This window comes from Ornithorhynchus anatinus, chromosome X2 (assembly GCF_004115215.2).
Source record: "Ornithorhynchus anatinus isolate Pmale09 chromosome X2, mOrnAna1.pri.v4, whole genome shotgun sequence".
In the NCBI taxonomy this organism is placed as follows: Eukaryota; Metazoa; Chordata; class Mammalia; order Monotremata; family Ornithorhynchidae; genus Ornithorhynchus; species Ornithorhynchus anatinus.
The window spans coordinates 6,992,436-7,012,921 of NC_041750.1; the positions used below are offsets into that span (position 1 = coordinate 6,992,436).

General features: G+C 43.5%; 1 protein-coding gene across 6 annotated transcripts in view; it reads right to left on the bottom strand.

Annotated features, from left to right (window-relative positions):
• Positions 1-20,486, bottom strand: part of DOCK3 (dedicator of cytokinesis 3) — a 474,713-nt gene that overhangs the window by 201,741 nt on the left and 252,486 nt on the right. For all 6 annotated transcript variants that reach the window (XM_029052765.2, XM_029052763.2, XM_029052762.2 and 3 more), the window contains exons 8-9: positions 14,659-14,700; positions 12,450-12,604 (exon numbers count right to left, since the gene is read on the bottom strand). In XM_029052765.2, coding sequence (XP_028908598.1) covers positions 12,450-12,604; positions 14,659-14,700 — 197 coding nt within the window. The remainder of the gene's footprint in view (positions 1-12,449; positions 12,605-14,658; positions 14,701-20,486) is intronic.

The window sequence follows — 20,486 nt, forward strand, 5'->3', positions numbered from 1 at the left end:
GACCTCAAAAGTTGAAGTTATAATAGCAGTAGTCATTGCAGGATTTCCACAAAGTGGAGTGTGTTGGATCAGTTAATGGATGGGAAGCAGGGGAGGGGCTAGTGTGGCTAAATGGGGCTTTCCCCCTTCTGCCAAAGACAGCGCCGAATCAGGGCAGGAGAAAGAGATCTCCGTCTCTTCCATTCCTGCCCCATCTGTGAATAAAATCCATTTCAAAGAAACATTGTGAAAATTAACTGGAAAATGAATTCATTATTACAATGAAATCATCCAGGGTAAAATAGGCTCCTTATTGCTCATGTATCATTAATGAAATGATAATTTACCTCAATTTGTGAGCATTTTACCAAAGGTAAAACATCTCTAAGGTAATTTACCTTAGTAGAGCAGTGTGGCCTAATGGAAAGAGCATGGGCCTGGGATTCAGAGGACCTGGGCTCTAATCCCAGCTCAGCTATTTGCCTGCTGTGTGACCTTGGGCAAGCCACTTAATGTCTCTGTGCCTCAGTTTCAATTCCCGAAGACTACACTACCTGTTCTTCCTCCTACTTAAACTGTTAGTCCTGTGTGAGACAGAGACTGGGTTCGACCTGATTATCTTGTATCTAGCCCAGTGCTTGGTCAGTAGTAAGCGCTTAACAAATACCACAATTATTATTAGCATTTTTCAGGATTCGTGCTGGACCTGTCCATCCTTGGGAATGCCTGAGGTATTTTATGAGGTTGTTTATTCAGAAATCTTCGCTGCTGATGCTTTAGCCCCAACAGGCAGAACTGAGATTAGAACCCAGGCCTCCAGAAGTGTGCCCTTTCCACTGGTGTAGTGGATAGAGCATGGGCCTGGAAGTCAGAAGGTCATGGGTTCCAATTCCGGCTCCGCCACTTGTCTGCTGTTGGAGCTTGGACCAGTCATTTCACTTCTCTGTGCTTCAGTTACCTCATTGGTAAAATGGGGATTGAAAATGTGAACCCCACATGGGACGGGGGCTGTGTCCAACCTGATTTGCTTGTATCCGCCCCAGCACTTAGTATAGTGCCTGGCACACAGTAAGCGCTTAACAAATACCATTATTATTATTATTATTATCATCATTAAAAGGGCTTCCAAGAATATAGACTTCTGGAGGCAGGGACCATATATCTAAACTGCTTTGTTAGAACACTTAATGCAGTGCTCGATATGGATGGGTGCTTAGAAAATTATTCCTAATGATGAGAGTTAAGCCCTATTGAAATATGAAATACCAGTATTTCCTAGCTCCAAGTTTAGCCCCGCTTAGTGAGAAAGTTTTCACTGTGAAAATCTGAATTTATCAGAATTCCAGGAGGGAAAGTTGACAATTTTAAAACATATTTTTTGAGAGAGATGGATAATATGCCTGATCAAGTTACTCAAGGGAACTAAAGGATTCACACACTAAATGAGGGCGTGGGTTTTAAAGCAGAACTGAATAGCACGGGCAACTATTTTTCCATAACATCATGGACTGCTTTGTAACTGATCATCTAATGACTTGGGGGAAGTGATTACTTTGAAATCTTTAAATGGCTTTAAACGACACTCAAACACTAAATAGATGTGTAAGCATAAATCACCTAAGAGCATTTAATTATATTAAAAAAAACCCTAATGAGTTTCTGGTGGAAATGAGAGATTCCATTACATTAGAAAAAAGCACAGGGGCTAAACATCAACACTAACTTTTTTCTTGCCCTTCGCCACCACTTATCTGGCAGCAATACAGCCGTTCACTATGTGAGGCAAAGATCACTTCTGGACAGATAATAACTTCTGCCCAAATAGGCATACATAAAAAAGAATATATACATGGGCAGAAGTTATTTCTTGGAGCACACTCACCTCTGGAAGACATACTTTAAAATGAAAAAGGACTATCCCACGCATCAGCATCCATGCTGACGTAAGACTATATACATAAATAATGATAGTTTCTGCCTATATATGTCAGCGTGCACTGATGCGTTGTATAGTTCTCTCTTACGCTTTAAAGTATCTCTTGCAGATATAAGCACACTGCCAGGTATTGGAAGTTTGGCTGTATAAACAAAATCTACAGGTACTTCTCAATCAACTCTTCTGACTCAGTGGCAATGGAAACCTAGCCATTGCTGAAATCATGATGGTCAGTGATAGTTAAGGGCTTGAGAGCCATTAACTGGAAAAAGGTAGATGTTGGGAACAATTCTGGTATATGTCAGATATTTTCCTATACAAAACAAAAACAATAAGGCTCAAGCAGAGATTGATGTAAAGACTGATAGTGGGGTGCTCAGAAAACAGTTTCTATTTGAGACTGATTGGGAGAAGATGCTGTCTGGCCCCAAAGCCTCCTCAATTTTAGACTACTGCGACTCAGGTCCAGGGATTAGAAACTGTAGTTCTTGAGGATTCAGAACATCACCATATTCCTGTCACCCTCCCCTTCTTCCCCAAATCCTCGTATCACTACGCCCCCGTTCTCCTCTCATTGCTGCCCCAAATCACCAATCCCCAGCACTGCACCTCATCACCTCATTTCCAGCCAACTTGTATCCACTTCTCACGTTATCTCCTCCAGTCCCCCACCTCATTTTCCAACTAAGATGCAGCTTGTAGAATCCCCGCTCCATCATGGGTAACTTTCCCTCCCCCCACACGCTACCCCACCCCCACTTCATCCTTGACCTCATCCTAACCCAGTTGCCGGCGGGGAGTGGGGGAAGAGGCCTCATCTCCCACTTCCCAACACAAAAGGGGGGAAAGCGGGATGAGTCGGACTTATCCTGCAGGGCTGCTTTCATACCATCTATACTTTTCAGAGCAATTTGATGCCTCTCATCTTCCTTCTCTCCTTCTCATCCCCAACATTGATCCTTGGGAACTTCAATATCTATGTGAGTGTTTCTAATGACTCCCTAACCTCCTGCTTCCTCTCACTCCCCTCCACGGAACCCCAACTCCATTCCGCCTCACCCACTCACCACTGGATCGTACCATTAACTGGTCATCAAACCACTTCTAACCTGACCAATTTGAAATCCCACTTTTCTATAATAACCTGCCTTCTCACCCACATTCCCCCTCCCAACAAAACTGCTCTCTCCCTTCACAGAAATATCTCACTTTCTAGATTCCTCTCCACTTATCTCAGGCCATCATGCCCCATTTGGAACCTTACTTAACTTCCCCTTTTGTGATGCACAAATCCACGCTCTCAACATGGCCCTCTCTGCTGAACTTGGCTCCCTTGTCCCGATGTCTCTTCATCAATTTCACAAGACCAACCCCTGGCCCTGGATCACCTCCATAAAATGCTTCCTTTGCTCTACACTCACTCTACTGAGCACTGTTGGCAGACATCTAGGCCACCAGGTTGACTTCTGCCACTGCAAATCCATTCTTCAGAGCTTAGTACAGTGCCTGGCACATAGTAAGTGCTTAACAAATGCCATTATGAGTATCCTCATTGGCTGTCCTATCTTCTGCTCAGCAGCATTATTTCTCTTCCCTTACTGAGTCAATCATTTGATGGTATTTATTGAGCACATACTGTGGGACAGTGCAAAAGAGTTAGTAATTACAATTCCTGCCCTCGATGAGTTTAAAATCTAGTGGGTGAGTCAGACATTAAAAGAAATTACAGATCAGGGAAGTGGTGCAGTATAAGGATATATACATAACTGCTGTCAGGGTTGGGCAAGGGAGTGGAGTATCAAAGTGCTAGAGTCATAGGCATTGCAGAAAAAAGAGGAAGTACAGGATGGGGAGATGAGAAACAAGTCAGGGAAGGCCTCTTGGAGGAGATGTGATTTTAGTAGGGCAGTGAAGATGGGAAGAGTGGTGGTTTGCCAGAAATGAAAGGGGAGAGAGTTCAGGTAGGAAGGACGATGTGAGCAAGATGTCAGCAGCGTGAGAGACAGGATCAAGGGACAATGTGTTAGTATTAGAGAAGCGAAATATTTGGGCTGGGTTGAAGTGGGCGAGGAATGAGGATAGGTAGGAGGGGGGAAGCTGATTGAGTGCTTTAAAGCCAATGGTGAGGAGTTTCTGTTTGAAGTGGAGATGGCTGGATAACCATGGGAAGTTTTTTGAGGAGCGGAGTGATGCACTCTGAACAATTTTTCAGAAAAGTGATCCGGGCAGCAGAGTGAAGAATGGATTTGGAGTGGGAAGAGGCTGGAGTTGGGAAATAAGTGGAGAGGGTGATTCAGTAGTTAAGGCAGTTAAAATGGAGAGGAAAATGTGGATTCAGTGAGAGAGATCAGTTAAGGATAATGCCAAGTATACAGGCTTGTGAGACAGGGAGGATGGTGGTGTTATTCTACATTGATGGGAAAGTTAAGGGGAGGACAGGGTTTGGGTGAGAAGATGAGGAGTTCTGTTTTGGACATATTAAGTTTGAGGTGTCAGTGGGACATTCAAGCAGAGATGTCCTGAAGGCAAAAGGAAATGTGACACTGCATTGAAGGAGAGAAGTCATGACTGGAGAGGTAGGTTAGGGAAACATCCACATAATTTGAAGCTGTGAAAGCACATGAGTTTCTCCAAGGGAGTGGGGTAGATGGAGACTAGAAGTGGACCCAGAACCCAGAACCTTCAGGCACCACTCGGTTAGGGGTTGGGAGGCAGAGGAGGAGCCTGTGACAAAGATTCAGTGGCCAGAGAGGTTACTCCTCCTCCTGCCTGCTTTCAAAACCTAGTCCTTCTACCTGGGTCTCCAAACCTATTCTTTCTCACCTCCTAAAACCAAATGGGCCCAGCTTGTCTTTCCTCCCTAGTTGCTATCTTCAACCATTCACTCTTTGATGGCTCCTTTCCCTCTGCCTTCAAGCATGCTAAAAAAATCCTTTTCTGGATCCCACTGCACTCTCCAGATATTTGTCATCTCCTTGTTTCCACTCCTGACCAAACTCCTCAAACGGACTGTATATACCTGTCACCTCCACTTCCTCTCCTGATCCCCTACATTCAAATTTCCTCCCCCTTCACTCTACTGAAATGCTCTAACCAAGGTCATCAATGATTTCCTTCTTGTGTAATCTAACAGATTCTACTCTTTTCTAATCCTCCACTACCTTTTGCCTGACTTTAGTTCCCCACTCCCTTCTGGAAACACCATCTAACTTTGGTTTTTCTGACAGAGATCTCTCTTGGTTCTCCTCTATTTCTCTGGCCACTCTTCCTTGGTCTCATCCACCTATTTCTTTGACTGTCTCCCACCCCCTAACCGTGGGTGTCCCCCAAGGCTGAATTGCCCCTTGTGTCTGTTTTACATTGTGAATGCCTCATGGGCTAGGGCTTGTGTCTGAATCCTTGTATTTTTCCTCAGTTCTCAGTGCTGCACATTTCGGGGTAATTGCTTAATACATGCCATTTCTATTACTGCTACTAATAGGAGCTGGAGAAAGGGAGAAAAGTACTGTGGTTGGGGGCAGGGGGACTAAAAGTACCTGCTGGGACTCGAAACGGAAAGGGAGGGAGTGAATTCAACTTGAGAAGCAGCATGGCCTAGTGGATAGAGCACAGGCCTGGAAATCAGAAGGACCTGGGTTCTAATTCCAGCTCTGCCACCTGTCCACTATGTGATCTTGGACAAGTCACTTCATTTCTAGTTGCCTCAGTTACCTCATCTGTAAAATGGGGATTAAGATTGTGAGCTGCATGTGAGAGAGGGACTGTGTCCAACCTAATTATCTTGTATCTACCCCAGTGTTTAGAACAGTGCCTGTCACATAAGCACTTAGCAAATATCATTAAAGTAACCCCAAACAAACCCAAAACAAAATGAAACAAAAAAAGCTCTGCTACTAGGCAACTTTGCTGTGGCTATATACTTGGAAGGGAGGAAAGGGCATTTTCCTGTTAATTAGTCAACCATCTCCGTTCCACTGAGTGGATTCTGAAAGAGGTTAGAAAACATTTCTTTAATACCTATTTATATTTTACTTCCCCACACCAGGGGTGAAAGTAGAAACATTTTTTTTCTTGCCTGCATATCCAGATATTTAAAATATCAGAGGTGAGGAGTGGGGTGTTGGAAACATGGACTCTCAGGAGAGGGTCATCCTCATTCTTTCAAGCATCTCATTTAGTCCTCCGTACACAGTAGGCGTAAGTACCTACCGTACCCAATAAATTAAAGTTTACCCCGCCTACTGCATCATCATCTCAATCTCACCTACCACCTCCTCACCTAACGCTTGGGCAGGAGGGCCAGAGAGTTTCCATGCCCGACACCCAGCCCACCCACTGCTGCTATCAATGCAAGGGATGCACAGCCCAAGGCCTGCTATTGCCGCATGCCCAACCTCCTCCCTGGTGCTGCCAGTCCAGTGAACGACTGGAGAAGAAGAGGTGGTGGGCTAGCTCTTTCCCCTACTCCCACCTGAGGTGAGATAATAATAATAATGATAATAATTGTGGCATACTTTAAGTACTTACTATGTGCCAGGCACTGTACTAAGAGCTGGGGTGGATACAAGCAAATTGGGTGGAACATAGTCCCCCGTGGGTCTCATGGTCTCAATCCCCGTTTGACAGATGATGTAACTGAGGCCCAGAGAAGTTAAGTGATTTGCCCAAGGTCACACAGCAGGCAAGTGGCAGAGCCGGGATTAGAACCCATGACCTTCTGACTCCAAGGCCAGGCCCCGCCCAGAGTCACACTGAACTCACTGTAGGAGCAGATGGCATTGTTGGGGCACTGCAACCTGACCCTTATCTTAACTCCTTATCTTCCCACCCAAATTCTGTCCTCTTCACTTTTCCATCACTGTAGCACTCAATCACCTTACCCCCTCCTACCTCACCTTGCTACTCGCCTACTACAACCCAGCCTGTAAATTTCACTCCTCTAATGCTAACCTTTTCACTGCACCTCGACCTGGTCCATCTCGCCAACTACCTTTCATCCACATCCTGTCTCTGGCCTGGAACATCCTCCCTCCTCCTATCCGATGGACAATTAATCTCCCCCGCCCCGCGCCTAAACCTTACTGAAGGCATATCTCCTCCAATAGGCCTTCCCTAAGTCCTCTTTTCCTTTTCTTCAATTCCCTTTTGTGTTGCCTTTTCTCCCTTTATTCCTCACCTCTCTCAGCCCCGTAGCACTTATGCACATATTGGTAATTTATTTATATTAATGTCTGTCTCCTCCTCTAGACTGTAAGCTCACTTTGGGCAGGGAATGTGTCTGTTATATTGCACTCTCCCAAGCACTTAGTACAGTGCTCTGCACACAGTAAGTGAGATAAATACAATTGACTGACTGACCCTTTCACTGCCCCAGCCACCTTGCATCACACAACAGGGAAACTGCATCAACACCTTGGGGATTTCCTTGCCTGCGCCTGTCCCCCAACGTACTTTAGCATTTTCTACCTCTATGATTATATAATCTGGGTACCAAACAGAAACTTGCTTCTACTTGGAATTTTTTTTGAAGTCTCCACAGAAGATTTGTGTCAGCTTAGATGAAAAATTGACATGAACTAAAAAGAGCAAAAGAGATGGAGTTGTTAAATCCAGAGCAAATGAAAAGCAACTCTATCTACAGAAAAAGTTATTACCTCAGAAAAAATACAGTTAACGTTACTTGCCTTTTTAAGAAGTGCTCTGATTGTGGCTACAATGACCACTCGCACCCTTAAAAGAAAGTAACTAGCTAATTTTAAATGAAACCCACCTACAGTTTAAACATATGCCCAAATTGCATCCAAAAGTAAGCATTCAGTGTATAGAAGCAGCGTGGCTCGGTGGAAAGAGCCCGGGCTTGGGAGTCGGAGGTCATGGGTTCTAATCCCGGCTCCGCCACTTGTCAGCTGTGTGACCTTGGGCAAGTCACTTAACTACTCTGTACCTCCATTCCCTCATCTGTAAAATGGGGTTGGAGACTGTGAGTCCCACATAGGACAGCCTGATCACCTTGGAACTACCCCAGCACTTAGAACAGTGCTTGGCACATAGTAAGCACTTAACAAATACCAACATTATTATTATTAAAATTCCATCGGTTTTCTAGGGCTTTTCCAAAACACATCTCTTAAGATAATGGCGGCTAACAATTATATTTGGCCAGTTAGAGATGTACTCTGAAATACACAGCTGACGTGAATGGCTAGATAAGTCAAATTGAGCCTCTCCATATCCATGATCATTATGATACATGTTAAGCACTTACTATGTGCCATGCAATGTTCCAAGCCAGGGTAAATACAAGTTACGCAGGTCAGACACAGTCCCTGTCCCACAATGGGCTCACAGTCTAAATAGGAGGCAGACCGGTCACTGAATCCCAATTTTACAGATGAGGAAACTGAGGCACAGAGGAGTTAGTGTCAATTGTACTTTCCCAAGTTCTCAGTACAGTGCTCTGCACACAGTAAGCGTTCAATAAATTTGATCGATTGACTTGCCCAAGGTCACACAGCAGGCAAGTGGCAGAGCCAGCATTAGAACCCAGATCCTCTGATTCCCAGGCCCGGACTCTTTTCACTAAGCCATGCTGCTTCTGGAAAATTTGGGCCATATAAATTGCAATGCTTAGTGGGGGAATAGATATCTTGAGTGCTCTCAAGTGCTAAAATAGACATCGAATGCAAGTGTCTTCTATGAAGAAAATAAGACATTCAAAATATGACTTTTTAAAGAATTGTTCAAGGAGTGGTATTTTAGCAATAGTCTCTGCAAAACTCAAGAGCTTCTTAAGAAAATATTTCTGCAAAAGGGGAATTGAGTAATAGACAAATTGAAAAATGAGGAGCACTCCATGGAATTATCAATCAAAACAGTTCCCTCACACATGAAAATCCCTGTCACTGTTTAGAAATACAGATAGCAATAGGAAAGGCAGATGAACATTTACTTACAAAAATAGAAAGCCTTAGACCAACTTCTGAGGGCATGAAATACACTCAGCTCAGCTTTTCCATGATGTATGCTTTCACCGGGGTCTTTAGATAGAACACTGTTAAGGGAATTGGGGAGCATTCTTCCTAGACAAGGTGTGTCTATCTGGATTGAATGTGATGCCATGTCTGAAGAAAAGGTTGTACATGCATGTGGTGGTGATCAAAGTCTGCTTAATATAGTGTAAGGACTTAAGAAAAAGTTTATCGTCACCACTGAACTTCCAGAATTGCAATGTGCCTTTTACTCTGCTGCATGGCTGCACATCAGCTACAAGAAAAATGAAGGAAACAACATTATCACCTCTACAGGGTGTTTGAAGATCTTTTGATGGCAGCGGAATATAAAATGGATTGAAGGGGAGAGAGACTGGAGACAGGCAGATTATGTCAGAAGTTATTCCAGCAAACCAACCACGAGGTGAAGAGGCTTGAACCAGGGTAGTGGTAGTTCAGATGAAGAGGAAGGGGTGGATCATAATGTATTAGGACAGGAAAAACCAACAACAACTGGGGGCAAACTAGGTATGGGAGGTAAGCGAGGCCTAGTGGAAAGAGCCCTAGCTCAGAAGTCAGAGGATCTGGTTCTAGTCCTGGCCCTGCCACATGACTGCTGTGTGACCTTGGGCAAGTCACTTTACTTCTCTGTACCTCAATTACCTCATCTGTAAAATGGGGAAGCAGCATAGCGCAGTGGAGAGAGCACGGGCCTGGAAGTCGGAAGGTCATGGGTTCTAATCCCAGCTCGGCCACATGTCTGCTGTGTGGCCTTGGGCAAGTCACTCCACTTCTCTGTGCCTCAGTTACCTCATCTACAAAACAGGGATTCAATACCTGTTCTACCACCTACTTAGACTGTGAGCCCCATGCGGGACCTGATTATGTTGTATGTACCCCAGAGTTTAGTACAGTGTAAATGCTTAAGAAATACCACAGTTATTGTTATTATTATTACTATTGAATGACAGAGAGACCATCCCCAAGTTGCAAGCTACTGAGACAGGGAGAACAGCTAGACTGACAGTGATGGGACAGATAGAGAGAGCATTTAGGAGGGAAGATGAGTTTGGAATGCCAATGCATCATTCAGGTGGAAATGCCTAGAAGGAGGGGGAAAATAACATCATTACTGGGCTAACAGCATGCAATGAATTTTAGTTTATTTTTCCTGGCTAGCTCCCTTTGGGCCATCAGCTAGTATCCGCTATTCATTTCCTTGCTAATGACTCTCTACTGGGCAATGGGGAAGGGCACTGGCTTGAATCTTCTACTTCTTCTCAATAGCCCTAGTGTCAGAAGACAGATTCAAAATAATTACTTCTAACATTGTTTTTGAGGAACAGGCCAGAGCAGTCTTAAGGTACATAATGCCTTCCCTGTATTAGAGGTAGACTATTTCCCCAACACCAGCAGGAGTTCTTTATATCAATCCTGCTGCATTCCCTTGATGACCATTTGTACTACGCTCTATCACTTACACACCTTCTTACGCCTTTTAGGAGGAAAGATAAAATGCACAGACTCCTCAGAGGCTAAATTCCACATGATCATGTGAGGCACTAGAATTCATCTGTCAGGAAGGCTTGGTACTTAGCCATCTTTCTTCCACCATGCTAGATAGGCAGAATCTTGGCAATTTTGGTGAAACACCAATGTTCCTCTTCTATCCCCCTTTTCCCTATCTGTCCTGATGCTTATTACTTCTTGACGCCAGCTACACAGATAGATCTGCTGCCAAGAGCCCAAGCAACATGGGAGACATTTCAGAAACAGGTATAGACAAAGCAATAGGGAAAAAAGGAGGAAGAAAATCCATGAATAGGACACTCAATATTTTGCTGCTAAGAAGGTAAAGACAAATCAAATGCATGTTTTTCCTCAACAGAGGATTTCATTATTTGTTGAATTATAAGTTGTGGCTCCCATTTCTACTTATTTTTATGAGCTTTCTATTAGGACTTCGAAGTACTGTACCAAACCTGGCAATTTATTGTATACTGGATTGCTTTAAAGTGTGTTTGGAAAATGCTTCTGCCCTATCACCCGTGGCACAAGGACCTTTTCAAAATATAACCAAAAAGCTTTAAACTCAGTTTTCCCAACGTTGGGCAAATCTAAACCTCATTTGTCAAAATGCACTGAATGGATCCAACCCCAAAGGTACAAGATGCCCTCAAGCAAATGCTCAAAATCTCTGTCCAAGGGCCAAGTCATGATTTAATCAAAGCTCAGAGAATGATTTATGAATGCCATCTTGGACACTGGCATTGAAAAAAATCACAGCTTCCACTTTCATGTAGGAATCCAGCTGTAGTGATTTTAAAGGGAAGAAAGGTTGAGTTTTCACTCGACTTTGCTCTCGTTGCTGACACTTCAGTAGAAAGGTGACATTGGCATGAACGCTGTAGTAGCATTCAAAAACTAAAGACTATCTTTATTTGACATACAATATCTCAAGCAGTTCTCCTGATGAGAAAAATGTGACAGCCAAATCAATTCCACTAAGTAAATATTCAATATGGTACACGGTATGCTTTCAGTAATCTTCTGGGATTTCCAAAGATTGCTTCCGGAAAATAATATAGAACTGATTTAACATCCATCTGGTGGATGTTAATTCTCAATGGTGGAAGATAGCCTATGGTCTAACTTTCTATATTGATTAGTTAAAATATACCAAACATTTCTTCCCACCTACTACTCACTTAGCACACCCTTTGCCCCAGAAGGAACATGAGAGTGTGGATGACACTATGCAAACCATTAGCACTAGAATTCCTTTATGCGGGTTCTTGGTCCGACATGCTTTGTGACTAGACGGGGCTCATCTGTCATTCATGACACAAAACTCCCTAATCACTATATCAGACAGGATGAACATCACAGTGGAAAGTAGGATGGATATGTCTATGCCATTTTTAGATTTTGATAAGGGTCCCTTGGTTGCACGGCACACTGCTTCTTCGACTATTAGTTTAAAAAGTACGTGGTGCTCCCCATTAAGTACCTAGCTGACATCCATCTAATCTAAATGAGAAGGCTATTTGTTTGAAGCTTTTTTGAGAGTGAAAAATTAATTTAGATCTTGTCAGTAGTGCACCAATTCATGATTGTACACCAGAGGCTAAACAGCACAGGATGTAAGTGCTACACAGCTAGAAAACAAAAATTAAATAACTACAAACATAAAACAGTATGGTATAATTCAGAATTACTGCCAGAACGTAAGGATTAAAGTTACTGGGGAGAAGCAGGCGGGTCTTTCTGATTTTGCATGCTGTTACAGTAACTACTTCTTCACTTCAACCAATGCTAATTGCACTTGTAATGAATCGAATAGCCTCGACCGAGGTGGAGGGAAGGAGGAATAGGGGAAAAGTACAAAACAAAAGCAAAATTTTTGATTGAGAAATGAACGAGCAATTTAAGGCTGTCTTCCATCCTAGACATGCAAACTGTCAACCAGAAATGCAATACTTGTAGGTTCCCAGTGTTCTCTTTTATGTGCAGAAATAGTTAACAGACCACTGACACCATCTTACCTGATCTGCTTGCTCTCTCGCATGTCATACAAGGAAAAGAAGACATCTGTATCCTCCCCAATGGTATTATAGGTGAAACTCTTTAGACTGAGGAAAAAATGATGTGGAACTGGCATCCGGCAGGCTTCCCCGTGACGTGGACGCATCGTATCCACCTAACAGGGAAAACAGCCACTTATTTGTCATATTCAAGTTTCAAATTAGAGGCACCAAACTTGTAAAAGGCAAAGTGAAAATGATGGGATGTAGTTTCTGAGCTTTACCCTCCACGTAGCCCAAGTGCAGCCTCAGGAATCCAACTTGACACTAAAGATGTTATCCCTCCTTAGGACTGAAATGAAACCTCAAGTAATACACAAACAATACCTGCTGTTCTGGGAAGCTTGACCAGTGAGTGAAATGAAACTTTTATGGGCACAATGAGGACAGCCTTGTAGGTAATTTCAAACTAGCCATCAGTCTGTGACAATTTCTTCCTCCAGGAGCAAATTTCATTAGCATTTCCCAGATGTACAAGTGTCATTGCCATGAGGCACCTGATTGCAGGAAGCAACTGTTGACTGAAGACTTGAAGGGCTGCAGGGCATATTTTCTATTTTTATTATAATTCTTATTTATAGTTCCAGCTTAATATGCCTCAGGCCCTTGGTCTGTGCTAAATTACATGGTTGAGTTGGGGTGTTCTACTAATTTTCTTTCGCTGATCGGAGCTGTGATACAGTTGAAGACTGGAGTCCTTCATCATTTCTGAACTTTTACTAACAGCAATCAAAAATTGATCATACTCTTTTGTTGGAAAACTCCTGTTAACCTTTATGTTCTCGCTCATCTACTCTATTTTATACTTTGTGTGTTTTTCAGCAGAAACTAACAAAAAAATACCACATGGGTTTACACTGAACCCCTGACAAGGGTATTTTTTCTCAATAAGAGACTCTATAAGTTGAAAAAGCATGGTAATAAGCATGCTACATAAGCTTCAGAATCATCCAAAGGGAAAAGGACAAAGCCTGAAGTAGCATGGCCTAATGGAAAGAGCATGGCCCTGGGAGTCAGAGACCTGGGTGGTAATTCTAGCTCCACCACTTTTCCTGCTGTGTGACTTTGGACAAGTCACTTAACTTCTCTGAGCCTCTGTTTTCTCATCTGCAAAACAGGGACTCAATACCTATTCACCCTCCTTAGATTATGAGCTCCATGTGGGACAGGGACTGCATCCAACCTGATTATATATTTCCCAGCGCTTAGTACAGTGTTTGGTACATAATGAGTACTTAATAAATACAATTACTGTTACTATTATTGGGCTCTCACCTAAGCTTTTTGATAGCCAGATGAGAGAACGGAAGCCTATTCCCAAATGGAGGGAGCAGATAGGCTGAATCAGGTTATCAGAAAATTGAGGTAGTGGAGTTAATAGCACGGCCAGTGAGCTCGGAATCAAGAGAGGGTATGGCACAAATTGCAGTTTCACCTGTTAGAGATGTAGTTGCTGTTGACAGCAAAAATTCCTCTCTGAAAAATCTGAGGTCCCTCACCCACAGTCATTCCTTGGTTTCACGAGTACCTTTTGCAACAAAGGACTTAATATACTTTTCTACAAAATAAACTTGATTCTCTCGTATAAATTAAGGACATGCAAATGAGTTCATGAACACTGGGCATAGGTGTTAAAACTAGAATAGAATGGTGCTTCAATACACATTGGGCCTCTAGGCTCCTTCAGAGCTCATTTTATAGCTCCTCGAAAATCTGGCAGAATCAACCTTATCTCATCGTTACTTCAATATGTGTCTTTAGCGTGTTTTGCCATTATCAGAATTTACTAAGCATCTACTTTGGGTACAGCTACTGAGCACTGTAAAAGCATATTTACTCTTCACAGTATTGCTGGAACAAATGCTCTTATCCCGTTTTCTTTGTAGGTGGAGAAACTAAAGTGCAGAAGACATAAACAAGGCCATAGTATTAATACTGTAATAATAATGATTATGGAACTTAAGTGCTTACTCGGTGTCAAGCACTGTACTAAGTGCTGAGGTAGATACAAGATAATCAGGTTGGACACAGTTCCTGTCCCACTCGGGTTCACCATCTAAATACTTTTATTAGGACTCCACCAAGGCCATGCTACGTGGAATATGTACTCTCATTTGCTAAATTCAAGAGACAATATCAAATAAATTGCACATACTTCCCCAAACCTTACCTGTGACGTGCTCTGCTGTACACTGTGTCTGCTGGATAAATGCTACAGAAGAAACAGAGAAAAGAAATCAGTCGATTAGCAGTAGTTTATTTTTGGAGGCACATTCTCCCCACTCCCTACCTAGTACGGCACACGGAATGCAATTTACAAGCCACTTGGGGCAGAGATTTTGTTTTTAGTTCAGCACAATTCTTTCTATTGTATTATTTCATATACTTTCATGGATCCACATACTGAACAGTAAAAGTGTTAAAAAGAAGAGCTTGGCAAACTACACTCTATGATGGGGGTTTACATTTTCAGCTGTCTTTCCCGGTGGCAAATGATTTCGAGAGATTCTTAGTTTTGATTCTGAAATACTCTTTCTTCACAAGTATGGGACCATCCCAATCTTCCCTCAAATTTATCACCTGTGATCTATTATTCTAAAAACGATTTATATCCAATAACCTATAGGACACTAGAAATGGGTAACTTTGTAATTTTGGAGGTGAAGCTGCAACCACACGCCTTGGGGTACAGGTCTTGGGATACTTGTGTAAGAAAGCCCTGGGTACTTTTAAGATTTCTGAAAAATCTGGCTGAAAAAAAATGAAATCAAAATAGTTTTTCTCAGACAGTTACTTGATCAAGGAATACAAATTGAGGATGACGATGATGAAGTGGAAATAACACAATAAAAGATGGGTTTTCAGCTCCCAACCAGGATAAACTGGCAATTCTCCTATCTGCCTATGCAGCACTGCTGATATTCCCCCAGACTCGGGCTATGTGTGGAGAAGGTCTTGACAACGGTTCAGTTTTCCCTGGGGGCATATTGGCATTTATTCTCTTCTAATCTGAATTGTCAACACCTTCAAATCTCATTGCTATCATGAGCTCTCTCTCCTCACTGGCACCTGTTTCTCTGGTTAACAGGCTCTAGGAGGGATTGGTTCCTCTTTATGTGGCTTTCCTTGTTTCCCCTGCCTAGGGTCAATGCCTCTTCTCTACCTGGCAACCTGATTTCTCCATCCTTATTGCCTCCCCCACCCATTGCCCTCACCAGTTGTTTCACACTTTTAACTCCTTCCTCAAACCCAAGAATGAAGGCATCAATCAATCAATCATATTTATCAAGCACTTACTATACACAGAGCACTGTACTAAGCACTTGGGAGAGTGCAGTATAGAAGAGATTGAGAAATATAGGGATCCCTGGGGGCCCAGATCAGTTCTAATAAGCGTTATCCTAAGACATGAATAGAGAAATACCAAATGACAAAGTCTTTCATGTTGTGGAACACCGTCTTGATGGGAATAAATTGTAGAATGATCTCAAAAAGCTGAATGGGGTGGCAGTTGAGCTTCAATACAAGGTCATGCATCTGAGGAAAGATAACCTAAACTACATGATGAAAGATTCTAAGCTATCAGTAATGACACGAGAAAGAGACCTTGTGGATAACGACCCCTGTTGCTTCAAATAATCGGCTTAAAGTGTTGTGGCAACCGAAGAAGCCAACAAAATGCTGAGCACCATCAGGAAGGTTATCGGAAACAAAATATGTTTTGCCACTCCATAAACATGGTGTGTCTGCGCCTGGAACACACTGTGCATTTTAGGAAGGCCCAAATGGAAAAGGTTCAGAGAATGGGAACTAAAATGATCAAGTGGATGGGTAAGTGGTTTGATTGAAAAAAAAAATTAGAACTTGAGTCTGGGAAAAAAAAAAGGCTGAACGAGGTCTACAAAAGCATGGAGACTGTGGATAGGATGAACAAGGGATTGCCGTTTACTTAATCTCATGAGCTCAGGACTAGGCGATATCCCTTGAAGCTTGAAGGTGATAGGTTCAAGATAAACAAAAGGACAAGCTCCTTCACATAGGAAGTAGTAAGCATATGGAATTTATTCCCCCAAATCAATTGTGGAGGCAAAAATAGCAACAGATGCAAGGGCAGTTTAGCTGTTCAAGAGATGATGGACAAGTTGCCTCTCCACAGTGGTATCTTAGTGCCTCTAAAGGAAGATCAGACTGGCTGTTATTAATCTCATCCTTCGGATGTACTGACATAAGAACAGTTTAAATTGGGATGATCACCTTAGAATCTCCCTTCGAGAACAATGGACGAGTCTCGGCCCTGAACCTTCAAGATCAAGAATCTGTGTGAAGGAATTGATTCTAGTCCTAGTGGTTTATGCAGGGCCACCTGTACCCCCTCATCCCTGCCAGTCAAATTCCCACAGGGGAACAGAGTGGAACGAGGAAGTTAGCTGGGGCGAGGTGCTGCACATAAAGTGCATGTAAATGCCTTTTAACACACAGGACCCATTTAATACCCAAATGAACGCAACATAATGCCAGTGCTCTGCTGTCATCAGATGGGTGTCTTCGCAACTGTTACAGTCTTCGCCACCCACAATGACCACGATGATTTTTCAGCATTCCCGCTGGGCCTGTCAACATCGTGGAATCCCAAAGGTCATGCAGAAACACGGGAAAGCTCAAGAAATCGAATGCATTTCTGCTTCTACTAAGGCAAGTGGGGCAGACAATCAGAAGAGTGGCTTTTTTTGAGCAAAGCTTTGAGAAGACCATGAGATCAAAAGGAAAACAGCACCAGGAGCTGCTAACAACAAACCAATCAACAGCATAAGAGACAACTGTTGTGTTCTCATGCTGTGATCACGATTGCCGGGCCTTTCAATCATATCTGCACCTGCCTATAAACTTCACCATTAGTGACTTCATCTTCAAATACAACTATAAATGCTTTCCCCACTTTTATGCCACAATAGAGCTGCAAGTCCTGGGTTTCTTCCACCTCCATCAGGAGCACTGGTGATAGCAATAACTATGGCTGGCTATGACAATCTATGGCTAGCAATAGCTATCCCAAATTAGCAGCCGGTGAGATGGGAGGTTGGCAGTGCTGGTCCTGAACCCCAGAGAGAGCTGGGACCTGTGCCACTCTAAGCCTGCAGGGAGGAGGGAGAAGCGGCAGCTGGCAGATGTCCAAGGAGACGTGTGAATTGTCTGGATGCCAGGGAGGAAGGGGACCAGTCAATGGTGCAGTCCAAGGATGGCAGGAGTAGCAAGTCCAGGCTGTTGAGGGGGAAAATTCTAAAATCTACTACTACCTAAATCACCATTTTTCAATAGTATAAAGTCAACTTTCTAGTGAGACATGTTTTGAAGCTCGCATTTAAAAGTCTATGCTAATGACCTGGTAATTATTTTCATGGCTAACTAATGAAGTGAAAAGTAACGGAATGTCAGCAAAGTGTCAAATACTGCCAGAGACTTATTGCGAAAACTATTTAAGTCTAAACGCTTGCATTGGTTCATTAGTGTATCTTTGAGCATTGGAAGTAGTGTTCTACATCTGTGGTTCCTTTATCATAAAAAGTTTGAAACAACAAATCAGTTCTTCTTGAAAATAACTGCAGGACTGCTTTAAAGGATAATCTAGTGGTTCAAGAGTCAATAATAATCTATTTCTCTCTCTCTCTCTCTCTCTCTCTCTCTCTCTATATATATATATATAATCTGTCCATCATATTTGACAATGACATTACTGACCATGAGATCCTATCCATGCTTGCAAACGTACCTGAAAAGACCAATGTGGGATCAATAAAAATAATAATGTTGGTATTTGCTAAGCGCTTACTATGTGCCGAGCACTGTTCTAAGCGCTGGGGTAGACACAGGGGAATCAGGTTGTCCCACGTGGGGCTCACAGTCTTCATCCCCATTTTACAGATGAGGGAACTGAGGCACAGAGAAGTTAAGTGACTTGCCCACAGTCACACAGCTGACAAGTGGCAGAGCTGGGATTTGAACTCATGAGCCCTGACTCCAAAGCCCGTGCTCTTTCCACTGCGCCACGCTGCTTCTCAACACACTCATATGATCACATATGAACACATATGAACACATATGATCAACACACTCATATATTATTTATACATACAAATAGATTTTTGTTGTGCTAGTCGGTTTGCCCCACATCAGGCCTGTTAATGACTCTGCCTACCTATAAGCTGCTTTTCACAAAGCTTTTGCTTTAGGACAGCAATCCCCTCCTGATTTCTACCTGCCAGAGATATCTGTCCACTGTGGTGGTCTCCCAGCAGTCCGCTGCTATACTGCACTGTTTGTGACTGTACTTCACCTTATCTTAAAAATGATTTTTCTGCCCATCTAGGTTAGCTGTGCCTCCGCCCGGCAGCTGGTTGGGTATACTCCTGTCTTCCATTTTCCTCACAAGTCTGTGTTGCTGTAAGCATGGCTTTGATGCTGTTGAGAGGACCTCCTTGTTGATCGTCTTGCCCTGTCCTTAGATGATGAGTGTGGTTGGTATGTGGAGTTGATGAAACCGCTCCAGGAACTAGATGTGTCCTTTTTAGCAGGTCCAGGTCTCAAAGTCATATAAGAGTTTGGACACCACAATAGCCTTGAAGGCCTTCAATCTCATATGGAGTTGGATGCCTCAATGTCTTTCCACTTTGTCTTGCAGCCTTCATTCATTCATTCAATAGTATTTATTGAGCGCTTACTATGTGCAGAGCACTGTACTAAGCGCTTGGGATGAACAAGTCGGCAACAGATAGAGACAGTCCCTGCCTTTTGACGGGCTTACAGTCTAATCGGGGGAGACGGACAGACAAGAACAATGGCAATAAATAGAGTCAAGGGGAAGAACATCTCGTAAAAACAATGGCGACTAAATAGAATCAAGGCGATGTACAATTCATTAACAAAATAAATAGGGTAACGAAAATATATACAGTTGAGCGGACAAGTACAGTGCTGTGGGGATGGGAAGGGAGAGGTGGAGGAGCAGAGGGAATAGGGGAAAAAGAGGGTTAAGCTGCGGAGAGGTAAAGGGGGGATGGCAGAGGGAGTAGAGGGAGAAGAGGAGCTCAGTCTGGGAACGCCTCTTGGAGGAGGTGAGTTTTAAGTAGGGTTTTGAAGAGGGAAAGAGAATCAGTTTGGCGGAGGTGAGGAGGGAGGGCGTTCCGGGACCGCGGGAGGACGCGACCCAGGGGTCGACGGCGGGATAGGCGAGACCGAGGGACGGTGAGGAGGTGGGCGGCAGAGGAGCGGAGCGTGCGGGGTGGGCGGTAGAAAGAGAGAAGGGAGGAGAGGTAGGAAGGGGCAAGGTGATGGAGAGCCTTGAAGCCTAGAGTGAGGAGTTTTTGTTTGGAGCGGAGGTCGATAGGCAACCACTGGAGTTAAGAAGGGGAGTGACATGCCCAGATCGTTTCTGCAGGAAGATGAGCCGGGCAGCGGAGTGAAGAATAGACTGGAGCGGGGCGAGAGAGGAGGAAGGGAGGTCAGAGAGAAGGCTGACATAGTAGTCTAGCCGGGATATAACGAGAGCCCATAACAGTAAGGTAGCCGTTTGGGTGGAGAGGAAAGGACGGACCCGAGGCTATACTTGCTCTTGCGATTCTGTTTCCTAGATCTTTGCCTATCCGTGCACTGTTGGACAGTGTCCTGCCTAGGCAGCAGAATCTGGTGATTATTTTGAGTTCTGGGTTGTTCAGGGAATCCTTTGGTCATAGGTAGGATTTCCTGTGTGTAGGCTGGTACATGGCTTGTGTTTTCTTCAGCCTTGTCAGACCACAACGCTGTACTGCGTTAGCAAAGGGGATTCATAATGATTTGCATGTCTTCAAGTGTATGTGCCTGAAGAACATGGTCATAATAATAGCAATAATAATAATAATGACAAATGTGGTAATTGTTTTGCTCTGTGTGTCAAGTCCTGTACTAAGCGCTGGGGTAAATACAGGATACTCAGGTCCCACCTTGGGCTCACAGTCTAAGTAGGAG